Below are 12913 nucleotides of genomic sequence, written 5' to 3'. Positions count from 1 at the left end.
GTGGCTGCAGGTTTTTGCTCCAACCCAGTTGCTTAATAAAAAGCACTTATTGCTAAAGTAACACTTCTGCTTCATTTCTTCTGTGATTTTGAGCCCTTATTGCTCAATTTTGTCTTAAACAGCTATTTGAATTGCTCCTTATTATCAATAACATGCAAATGACAAGAGAGAGCAGCATTTCTCCATTTAGCTTCTTTACATTTACACCTGTGTGTATTTATCTGCACTATTGGGTTTAATTAAATACTTGGAAGAAAAATGAAGACAAAAAAGTGAAGGACTGAGAATTACTCGTCCATTTTAGCCTTCAAATCATTTGCATGATAGAAAGGGAAAGAAAATCTAGGATATGAGAATGACCTGACAGAGCAGAGTTGATTTAATTTCATAGCTTGTTAGTGCTTTATTGGCAAGAATTGCTTTCAAATTAAGCAACCAGGTCAGAACAAAAACCTGCAGCCACTGCGGCTCTCCAGGACTGGGATTGAGGACCCCTGGTCCAACCCAACCGCAGGGCGTGTTTTAATATTGTTTACTGCTGTTGTTCACAGCTTTTATTATAGCGGCAGTAACGGCGCACTGCCCGATAACGTGCAGTAAATCCACTCGACTTGAGCATTCCTAATTTTCCTCCTCTTTCTCTGTACGTTTATCATTTGTCTGCTCAGAGGTTGTTACGCTTGCTGCTTCCTGAGCAGCTCTTCTTTTCTCCACCCAAGTGGCCCGCTTCTTCTCTTTTTTTGTCGGCATCTTTTCGTGTTAAAACTGATTAAGTCCGTGTTTGTGTTGCAATGACTTAGTACGTTTTCTTTAATTTCTCACCTAAGCTGGCACTTAAGTCTTCAATCTGCCTCAAGAATGATTTAAGATATGAAGACACAGGGGAAGTGACGGTGAAAATGGTAGGGATGAGATTGACGTCCGTCCGCCATGTGCCACACCGCCGCCCTGCTGGCCACTGCTGAGAGTTGATGCTACAATAAAAATAAAAAGAGGAATAACCTTGGAGGTCAGTCATCACCCTGAAAGCGGATAGTAGACGTCACATAGTTTATGTATACCAAATTTCAGGTCGATAGGTCAAATGGTTTGCGAGCTACAGGTGATTTAAAATCCTGGACAGACAAACGGACCGCCACGGTAGCATATTATATAAGAAGATAATTTTTAAAATCTTTGCTCTCCATAAAAACAGGATATATAATTTTTTTCTTTTTTTATTCTCGATCATCATTACAAAATGCAGCAGGTAAGTGGCATCTCATTTTCTTACCTGCTTTGTCTGGTAAGGGCAGAGGTGGCAGCAGGCCAATCAGGTCACCCCAGTCTTCAGCAGCAGATTCCAGCTCATCTTGGGAAATTCCCAGGTGTTCCCAAACCAGCCAGTGAAACCGGGGTCGTCACCCAGCAGGATTTGCTGGTCTAGGGGGAGCCACCTGGGAGACCTCTTTACAACACTCCCAAACCACCTCAGCTGGATCCCCTCAATCTAAAAGGGCAGCAGCTCCACTGGCAGGCCCACCAGAATCACTGAGCTTTGTGGCCTGTCATCTAATATATCATTTTTTGGTGGAGTTCTCCTATAACACATTGCGCAAAACGGAATATATTAAACTTTGACTTGTGCCCATTATACTGTAGAGTAGCCTTTATAATGTAAGAATAACTTTGGTTGGGCAGACATTTTGGAGATCTGGCAGAGATGGGATCCGTTAGACCCACTGTGTTCAAAGTATAACCTCATTTTTAATCGGGGGGTGTAAGATGTGAGTCGCGTCTGCCATGTCCATTCCAAGTTTTTCCGAGTATTCAGGCTGACTGTTGTGGGTTTACCAGTGACAGCTATGGCAGATCATTGTTAGGTGGGCAATGCAGCATCATGTTCTTGAAAATGAACCATTGAAGGAATACAAGGACAGGTGTGGTACAAACGGTTAGTGACCTATACTTGGAGGTGCTTTCTTCTACATAACACAGGATGACTTCTTCTTCTTCTTCCGGCTGCTCCTGTTAGGGGTTGCCACAGCAGATCATCTTGTTCCATATCTTGGTCTGTCACACCCGTCACCTGCATGTCTTCTCTCATCACATCCATAAATCTTCTCTTAGGCCTTCCTCTTTTCCTCTTCCCTGGCAGCTCTATACTTAGCACCCTTCTCCCAATATACCCAGCATCTCTCCTCTGCACGTGTCCAAACCGACGCCATCTTGTTTGCAAATAAGAAAGGACTGCGTAACAGAGGACTAAACTTGTGTTATTTTTGTTTGCAGGTTCAGAGCAACGAAGGTGGACCAGCTGCTGGAGGTAAAAATGGTAAGGAAGACAATGTGCACTTCATGATTTCACCGTCTCCTTTGTCTTTGTCCTTCCACAGAACATATGACTCGTGTCGTGTTTTGTCCCATTTTTGTTAGCACATGTTGTGTGCTTTTTAAGCTATTTTAATCAACCCCCACTTACTGTTACTTCCTTGAGAAATTCCGTTTTCATGTGAAGTGGAACGCTGGCTTTCGTTAAAAGAATTCTAAAAGCACCGTTGGCATGCGGATGCCTTTTCAGAACCTGCTCGCCTGGTTAAATTCACATTGATGCTCTCCACAAGTGTCAGCTTTATATGGACATGAAATCACTGACGTGCCGAGCAGCACAAGGCAGCAGTTGGACTCGTCTGTGAGGTTTTATTTACTTTGGAACTGCAAGGTTTGACGTGTCAATTACTGGCCTGTGATGTTCCAGAGTTTATAACATTGGAAGCTGCCTCCGTGAAATATGCGCATTCCTGAGTAAGTACTTCGGGAGCCCGGATCACGCTGAACAAAGCAGGGCTCCTCCACCGCAGTCTTCTGAGCACGTGATGCAGGACGGCGTTTTCTAACGCCATTTCAAGATCGGTGCCTTGTTTGTCTCTTTGATATTCCACACTCTTGGCTTTTTCAGTTGGGCTGGTGGTTTTGGAATGGGGGGGATTTAACACATTCAACTTTGAGTGGCTTGGCTTCACGTTTTGATGATTTTTGTTAGAGGCTGCTTTGTATTTGGCTTTTTGGTAAACACCTTTGAATTGTGCAGTTGACTTTAAGGTTTCTTTGTTTAGTCCTTTTTACACAAGAAAACATGAAATTTGCCTTCTCAGTTGCATTTAATAGGCAGAATGAAATAAAACAGACAAATAGAAACAAGAAAGGTTAAGGTAAGGCAGTTAGATAATACATATTTACACCAAAAAAAGTTACAGGATATACTGTATATCAAAACCTTAATCATTACCTCCGATATTTCTTATTGAAAAGTCGTTTGGCACTAGGAAGAAAGGAGTTTCTGGAGTGATTTGTGTGGGTTTTCAAAGCGACTCTCCTTCCTGATTTACTGAAGTTTAGTTCTCCATGTAATGGATGACTGTCACCAGTTGAGATGATTTCCAGTTTCTTTAACATTGCCTGCCCTCTGACACACACACACTTGTCAAATCATCTCCATCAGCCCCAATAACTTTAGCGACATACTTTGTAATCTGCTGGAGCTTTTTTGAGTTTTGGTTTGTCAGACTATTAAACCAGGCAATGAAACTGAAAGTGATCACAGACTGCGATAAAAGGACAACGTGAGGTCCTTGTCTACTTTAAATAGTTTGAGTTTATGGAGGAGAAATAAGCGCTGGTTGCATTTAGAGAATGATTTTTTTGTATTTGTATTCCAGTTAAGATTGTTATCTAGATAAGTTACTAAGTATTTCTATTAAGTCACTATTACTACCTCCTCTCCCAGAACTACAATAGGTGAACATACAGATTTCTGTCTCTTAAAATCAAATATCCGAGCCTGACTATCCGGCTAGGGGACCCGTCTTGTTTGCACAATAAACAACAACGACATTTATTTCTAGAGCACATTTTCATACAAATGATGTAGCTCAAAGTGTTTTACATGATGAAGAAAGAGGAAAAAAAGACGCAATAAATAAGAATTAAAATTAGGGAACACTAACATAGAATAAAAGTAAGGTCTTATGGCCAGGGAGGACGTTGGAAGAAAAGAAAAAACGGCTGGAGAAAAAAATTTAAATCTGCAGGGGGTCTGAGGCCACGAGACCACCCAGCCCCTCTAGGCATTCTACCTAACATCAATGACCTCAGTCAGTCCTCATTGTATTCAGGGTTCACATGGAAGGACTTGATGATGACGGCCACGTGGACTTCTGGCATTTAATCCATCAATGGAGGGACATCATGGTGCTTTGATCAGGTGGTGGTGGCGCAGATCACAGAAAACCAGAAAAAGAACAGCAGAGAAAGTAAGGGTTAGTATGGATTTTGGAGCCACAATGAATGATAATGATAATTAATTGAATATAGAGAGCATCAGGATTAAATTAAGATGAAGCTCTGAGAAAGCCCTGTTAAAGTAATGAGTTGTTGGCAGTTTTTTTTTTTAAAGTGCTCCACTGTATCAGCCTGGTAAAATTCTATTGGTAAATTCTTATTCCAGATTTGAGGCGCATAACAGCAGAAGGCCGCCCGCCTCATCACTTCTTTTACGTTTAGCTCTTGGAATTCTAAGCAGACCCTCATTTGAAGATCTAAGTTTACGATTTGGAGTGTAAGACATTCCGAAATATAAGATGGAGCAGATGACTGAAGGCTTTGTAAACCATCAGCAATATTTTAAAGTCCATTCTAAATGACACAGGAAACCAGTGTAGTGACGCTAAGACTGGGGTGATGTGCTCGGATTTTCTTTTCCTAGTTGAGATTCTAGCAGCTCCATTCTGCACACATTGTAGTCGATTGATGTCTTTTTTTGGGTGATCCTGAGAGGAGTGCATTACAGTAATCTAGTTGACTAAAAACAAAAGTGTGAACTCATTTCTCTGCATCTTTCAATGATATAAGAGGTCTAACTTTTGTTATATTTCTTAAGTGAAAAAATGCTGTCCTAGTGATCTGATTAATATGTGATTTAAAATTGAGGTCAGAGTCAATAGTTACCCCTAAATTCTTTACCTCCGTCTTGACAATCAAGGCAGTTGTGCCAAAATCCATACAGGCATTTGCTTGTGCTATTTTAGATTTGTGGGACATTCCTTGAATTATACCCCCTCACCAACCTTGCAAGAGAAAACTTAGGGGACTGTTGGCAGGATTGGAACTCCAGCCACTGTATAAAAAAATAAAATAAAAACCACACACACACTTCCACTCCATTCGAAATAGTGTGGTGCGGAGGTGTCACCCGTTGTGTGGCTGCACTTGGGTCCTAATCTGGGATCCTGGGGTGGTTTGTGGTCCTTTCAGCAACGCACTGTATATCTGTGCATGCGCCGAACCGTGTATCCATTTTAGTGTGGTGGTCCTATCGGCAGTGCAAGTGTTCCCCATGTAACTGAAGAAAAAACATTTGTACAAAAACTTACTAAAGTGCCAGGGTTGTCTCTCAGACGCGAGTCGTAGACTGCTGGGATGGGGTGGTGGTTCCTTTTAAAGCATCTCTACAGGAAGGTGGCGGGTTTGAGTGGCTGAACTGGAGATGACGTCGCTGCACCTTGTACCGCCGATCGTCAGGTCTGAAGGTAAAAACAGAGGAGTGAAATTTTGCTACAGCGCAGACCCTCAACTTGGAGTGGAATTGCAAGGAAATGAGCCCTGGACATGTCTACCAGGCATCGTCATTGTGGGAAATGTAAGCAAATCCTCAATATGTATGAGGTTTTATATATATTATTTGGCATTGTTTATTTGTTCAATGCCTTAAGACATTAAACTCCATGCATTTTCATTAAAACTGAGGTGTTCTGAAACTTTTCATTGGTTATGTATACGTTACGGCCAAAACCCGAAGTTCAGCCAGTTCCCGAATTGGCTGGCCATTTCGCATTTTGGCCGTCCATTTTGCGAAGTGGCGAGAACTCCCTGGCCAAAATCCGATTTGCTGATGTAAGACTGTCCACTCAAGGTGCGAAGATGCTTTCAGATGCAGTTTCAGAACTGAGTTGTCCATCCTGTACGAGAAATGGCTCAAGGCAGGTCTTGTTGGTGGCTGCTGGTGGTGGTCGGAAAGATTGGTCGCGCCAGTGTTCGGCAGCCTCACTTCTGTCAGTGTGCCCCAGGGCAGCTGTGGCTACATAGTAGCTTATCATCACCAGCGTATGAATGTGTGTGTGAATGGGTGAATGACTGTTGTGTTGTAAAGCGCCTAGGGGGGTTCTTGAACTCTAGTTAGGCGCTATATCAAATACAGGCCATTTACCATTTGTTCAGAAAGCGGACGGCACTTGAGACGGCCTTCCCCTCGCCCAAAAACTAACCTTAAGGTCAATAAAATAGGTCCCTGGTGTTAAGTCACTATTTTAGGGCTAAAATGATAACAGAAATGTGAAACCTACGTTGTAGCAGTGCTAGTATTAGTTAAAACCGCAACTCCCAGCAGTCCCTGCAGAGGCTCCGATTGGTCTTCTGTCTGGGGTGCAGGGGCTGTTGGGGTCAAAGGTGGTCAGAGTGGCTCTTAAAAGGAGGGCAGGTGTCCAAAGAGGAAAAGTGTTGTGTTTTTTTTTTTTGTTTTTGTTTTTTTTGTGTTCCGTGTACCTGTCTGGCTGCCTTCTGTAGATGAATTAGTCGTTGTGTCCCAGATTGTTTCGTTGTTCGAGTCTGGATCGTCTTCTGTCTACGCGTGTGCTGAGGACTGATAGCGGATTCATGGCTTTCATGGTGTGCTACAACATGCTGGCAGTGATCAACGCACATTTTAAAAAAAGAAAGAGACAAATATATGTGACGTTTTGAAGAAATCATTTTATGACACGATATACCTTTATTTATTTACTTACTTCCTAAAGCCTAAAGTTACAAGTAGTGTGCAGAGGACATGCTCAAAAATTTGTGTAATGCCACAAAAAGTGCCTGCTGACACTTTAGTATGCAAGCAATGGTACGTGCATTCTTGCTCCGACGTAGAAGGGAGCGGAGTTTACCTCTGTTACTGCGCGTCTATGTGAAAACAGCAGTGTCAGATGCAGGGGTGGGGTGTGTTTGGGCTCGTGAACGCGGCTGAGATAATAAAACTGACTAAAAAAAAAAAAACAAAGCTAACCTTTACAAGGATCATAAATTACACCAGTCTGTTACGGACTGAAATCAAATGTATGCTTTTATTCTAAAATAGTAAGACTAAGAGCAGTTTACTTCTCAAAACGGAGTGGTGCAGTATCGAACTCGTGACCTTTTGATTCCCAGTCGGCAGCTGATTCTATTGCGCCACAGAAGTAGTCCTAATAAATGGGTGTCAATGTCGTATGTTAAGGCGGCTTTTTGTTTCTGCAGTTATATTTTTTAATAAAAGCGCAATTGTTGTGTTAGATTTGTACCTTTTGTGAAAGTATTTATTTGATATTTGGACTTCAGGCTTCATACATTATATAGTTTATGCCTACATATTGTCATCTACTACTAGAATATAAAAAACGTTTCTGTTTTAACAATGTGTTTACACAGATTACTGTAGAAATGGAACAGACATGAAATGCGTGTATTCCAAATAACGATCTATTATTTCCACTCTAAAACTCCACTTCACTCCCAGAAAATCAATCAAGGCATGAGCTGGGAGAAGTTTGTGCACGTTCTAACTCGGTGGGGGGGATGGAATAGCCGGCTGCGTGCAACCTGATTTTATCAGCACATTTAGATGACAAAAGACGCTGGTGGAGAGGTGTGAACGATTTTAAGAAGCGATTTAAGGTGGGACGGATTTACGAGTTTTTTCGCAGATTCTGGTAATTCTAGTGTTAATTGTTGTTTGATCCCAGTGTGCATTATTTTGTCTGTTTGCAAGTGTGTGCGGGTCGGGCCAAGGCTGAGGGCGTCCCTGGGATTTCCTCCATAAAAATAAATAAATCACCGTCTTCTTGACGGTGTGAATCTTAGTGGCACCGGACCGCTACAACTTATATACCTAATCTTTAATAATTGTGAAACAACACACCACTTTCTGAAGAAGAGCCGCCAAGGCTACACTCAAAGCAATTGCACTAATAAGTGAGCAACAAATCGCTGCTCATGCCTTTTTTTTTCTTCCGACTTTGGCCGATCGCCCTGTGCCATTTCGCATACTGGCCGGCCAAATCCCAAAATTGAGGAAAAGATCAGACATTGGCTGGTGAATTTACAGCGACGTTGGCCATTTCCCGATTTGGCCAGACACACCCCATTTTGGCCGTAACGTATAATAAATGTGAGAAATGGAGATCTTTAAGATATATATTTTTTTGTTTGTTTCTAAATGGTGGCTCCTAGACTTTCTGACTGGCAGGCCCCAGTCTGTCAGGATTGGTAATAGGATTTCAGCCTCCATTATCACAAACACGGGCACCCCACAGGGATGCATCCTCATCCTCTACACCCTGTTCACCCACGACTGTGTCGCCTCCCACAAAGATAACATCATCCTAAAGTTTGCAGACGACATTGCAGTGATTGGACACATCACTGGTGGGGATGAAGCTGCCTACAGGAGGGAAGTGGCCAGTCTGGTGTCATGGTGTGAGGACAACAACCTCACCCTTAACAAAGACAAGACAAAGGAGATGATAGTGGACATGAAGAAGCAGAGGAGACCTCACCGGCCACTATTCATCTGAGGGTTTCAAGTGGAGAGGGTGAGCAGCATTAAATACCTGGGCGTCTACATCTGTGAGGACCTCACTTGGACTCTTAACACCACACAGCTGGTCAAGAGGGCTCAACAGCAGCTGTACTTTCTGAGGAGGCTGAGGAAGTTTGGTATGTCGACTAAGATCCTCGCCAACTTTTACAGCTGCATTGTTGAGAGCATCTTGACCAGCTGCATCACCGTAATGCTATGGACCGTAAACGCCTGCAGAGAAGGTCACCGGGACTCGGAGTCCGCAGGAGAACTGCCTCGACTCACCCTCAACACGAACTGTTCACACTTCTACCCTCGGGCAGGAGGTACAGACGTATGAAATGCAGGACTTCCAGGATAAAGAACTCTTTCTCAAGGCCATTAGACTCCTAAATAACTGACTGGAGTCTATCTTGTCCATCACACACCTACCTGCACATTACACTTTATACTTCTATTCTGTTTTTATACTTTATGCTGCCTCTGTTACTTATGTGTCTGCTACTTATTATTTATGTTTATCTTTATACGTTGGTTTTGTCATTTGGTGTGGATAGCAAAGAAAGAATTTCATTTTACAGGGAAACGTTTCCTTACTGTGCACATGACAATAAACTTTGAACCTGAACTTAATTTCCTCGGGCAGTTTTTTCACCTGTGACTATTGAGCAACCTTATTAATGTTAACATTAAATGGTCCTAAATCTCGTAGTTCTGCTGTTAATCGTTTCATAGCACCTGTCTGAGGGAAGAGCAGAATGGAAATTGTCCATGCAGGGTTATTCTGGTCCTTTTATGATTTGTGTTGCCTTTGCCTAATCTAAATCCATTAAGTAGATCTCTCATTCACTAGCTAGCTGGAGGTAAGGAACACCCCAAGGTATGTCCTGCATAGATGGTATCTGTGTGCCAATTATGCTTTATGCGGTTTGTGCCATTATGATTCTTACCTGCTGCCATGCACACCATGTAGTCTGTCAGGATGAACTCTCAATGAGGGCTGTTGGTGACATTTGGGTCTTCCTCCGATGTCTGTGAAAGTACAGTCGCTGGTGTGTGTTTTTGGTGACCGTTGTACTATGTTCTGGACACCTAAGATCATTGTTGATGGTAAACCCCAACCCAGGGATTAAAGCAGTTGACTCTGCTGCACTCGGGTCCTAATCTGGGATCTTGAGTTGGTTTGTCATGTGGTGGGTGCAGCGATGCGCTGTATCAGCACTCTTACCGCTGTGGCTTCAGAGGATGAGATGCAGCAAACAGCCCACTCTTTTGACACTGGGGCTCCATCTTCTGGTGGCTGTGAAAATTACACAAATAACTCCAGGAGGCACTTCATTTATATTGGAGGAGGATGTGACAAAGCCCACATTATTTAAAGTCCCAAAAAATATGCCTTAAAGTGCATAAGCCACAGATTACAGCAAATCAAGCTTTAGCTGGCTGGCATAGCACAACACTGCAAGATTTTATTGTAAGAAGCCTAACCCGGTTATTCATTTTATATTCATTATTAATGTCGCGTACAATCTCGCTCATAGTTTTTCACTTTTCGTTTACTATTTCATTATTTGTTTGCATTATTTTTAAAACTGAATTTCTGTTTTATGAATATATTCCTAACTGGCTCAGCCAGTGCCGAATACGTTCCTGCGTTGTGTTTTGCACTGCCTCCTTGACCGCAGGTGTTGTGATACCTGAAGGGAATTTTGAGGCAAGAAACTCCTCTGTTTCACACTCTTACATTACTAAAGAGTTACATTTTATTTTATTTATTTTTTTAATTTTCACTTCAATTTTTTTACATTTTGAAAGTGGGATAAGAATCCATAGTGAAATATTTAATGTATGGTATATATTGCAGGGTGGCTCTGTTAGTGTTTTTGATGTGCTTACAAATACCGTATTGTTAAAATAAACTTGTACACTACTGATGGTGTAGTTATACGCACACTAGGAGAGTGAATTAAATAAATTTGAATGTTAGATATATACTGTATATATAGATATACATTTAAAAGATCTATCTATATATATATATATATATATATATATATATATATATATATATCTATATCTACACTGTGAGTGGGAAAAAAAACACACCAAAATGTTTTTCATCACATCTTCAACAATAGTCGGCTGATTTACTTAATGTTTGATACAAAGCGTATGTAATATGTTTTCCAACAACAGTTGTATTAATTACTCACATCAAACAAACAACATCGCTGCACTAGCTTATTGAACTTAAGTCTTCGTGTTTTGACATAAATAAAATGAGATTACCTTTTCATTCAAAGTTATCAACAAGATGGGGAACAGTAATTTTAATAAGTGTTTTATGATTTATTAAAGAAGTTGCTTTCCCTTGGCACGAACACAAGCCCTCAGCCTTGGTCTCCACTGATCAATTGCCTTGTCAACAACACTCTGTTTCAGGTCAGCCCAGACAGAGATGAGGCGCTGCGTCAGGTCCTCGATGTCTCGTATTGGAAGTCTGGTAGACTGGCTGTTGTTAACTGCTGTGCACGGCGCTTTTTCAAGCACTTCAGCTTCAGGTCTTTATGGATCATCTCAACCACAGTTCTTTGGCTTATTTTGATTTCTCTAGCTGTCGAGTTGTTCTATGAGTCTGTGGTGTGTCTTCTTGGCTTAGTACAAGATCGTTAACAGCTTCAATGTTTTCAAGTGTACGCACCGAGCGTGGTCGACCACTGCCTGGTTACCGGTCCACAGTGCCGGTCGACTAAATCTTTCATAGCAGCACATCGAGGCCATTTTTGTTCCAACCTTTCTGTGGGAACTCTTTTATGAGTCAACGACTGCTGTAACCCTTTAGCAGAACCAAATTCTTAATAAAAATTCGGTCTTCTGTACTGAAACCCATTTTTATCTGCAAATTTAGCAAGGGTCAAACTTGTTTACAAACTTTATCATCTGCGTTCGCACGTATCCATGGCAACCAAATTTATAAATAAGTAAGATCTTATACTGCTTTGACCAGGCTTTGACACAAGTTTATACAATGTTCCAAATTTTATCAAAATCGGCCGACTGTTGTTGAAGATGTGATGAAAAACATTTTGGTGTGTTTTTTTTTCCACTCACAGTGTATATGTGTATATCTATATCTATATCTCTATCTATCTATATATGTATATATCTGGCTATCCATCTTTCTTTTGTGCATATGTTGTCCGTCTCTCTCTGTCTGTCTATCTATATCCATATCCTAACTACAGGGTCACAGGGGTCTGCTGGAGCCAATCTCAGCCAACACAGGGCGCAAGGCAGGAAACAAACCCCGGGCAGGACGCCAGCCCACTGCAGATAGATAGATAGATATATATAGAGAGAGAGATGTATACAGTAATCCTCGCTATATCGCTTTGACTTTCGGTTTCGCTCTATCGCGATTTTATATGAAAGCATAACTAAATATATAACGCGATTTTTCGCTGCTTGCGGGTTCTGCGGACAATGTGTCTTTTTACTTCCTGTACATGCTTCCTCAGTTGGTTTGCCCAGTTGATTTCATACAAGGGACGCTATTGGCGGATGACTGAGAAGCTAACCAATCAGAGCACGCAGTTAAGTTCCTGCCTGCTGAATGCAGTGTTAACCAGGAAGTCTCGTCTCGCTCATTCAGCATCAACGTGTTTCGCTGTGTAAAGAGTTGTGCTCTTTTGTGTTTATCTTTGTGCATAGTCAAGCCCTTCATTATGGCTCCAAAACGATATGCTCCTGCTTCAGGGGCCGTGCCCAAGCGCAAACGGAAGATGTTAACGATTGCCGAAAAGGTAAACGCTTTGGATTTGTTGAAGGCTACGATTCTTTTATTTAAAAAGTAGGAAAGGAATATAAGATCTACGGCCGCAGTGTCCTTTTAACCAGGGTGCAAAACGAGTTGTAAGTGGATGTAATAAGGCAGTAGTCTGGATGGAATCTGCTTTAGGGATTTGGATTGAAGAAGAACAACGGCAGTGCTACACAATCACCTGAAGTGGCTCCTTTAAGGGCTGTAACGCTCTCCTTTGTTGTGCAGTAAAATTAAACTCATTGTTATCGGACAAGTCATCGTGTCATTGTTGGTGAGTAACCATAATTAATTTTCTACTTACAGTACTTAGTACATGTATGTGCGTTTAGTGTCACTGTACACACACATTTACTGTATACTATTTTTGTTGCATTGTACGTATTTATTGCTGGTGGCATGTCTATCGTAATGGCTGTAACATGTGATATCGGAGACACTCAATATCTTTAAAATAA

General features: G+C 41.7%; 1 protein-coding gene across 5 annotated transcripts in view; it reads left to right on the top strand.

The window, feature by feature from the left end:
- Positions 1-12913, top strand: part of itprid2 (ITPR interacting domain containing 2) — a 285322-nt gene that overhangs the window by 227063 nt on the left and 45346 nt on the right. For all 5 annotated transcript variants that reach the window (XM_039757742.1, XM_039757743.1, XM_039757744.1 and 2 more), the window contains one exon: positions 2272-2314. In XM_039757742.1, coding sequence (XP_039613676.1) covers positions 2272-2314 — 43 coding nt within the window. The remainder of the gene's footprint in view (positions 1-2271; positions 2315-12913) is intronic.

This window comes from Polypterus senegalus, chromosome 6, assembly GCF_016835505.1.
Source record: "Polypterus senegalus isolate Bchr_013 chromosome 6, ASM1683550v1, whole genome shotgun sequence".
NCBI lineage: Eukaryota > Metazoa > Chordata > Cladistia > Polypteriformes > Polypteridae > Polypterus > Polypterus senegalus.
This window is presented reverse-complemented; position numbering and strand designations above follow the sequence as displayed.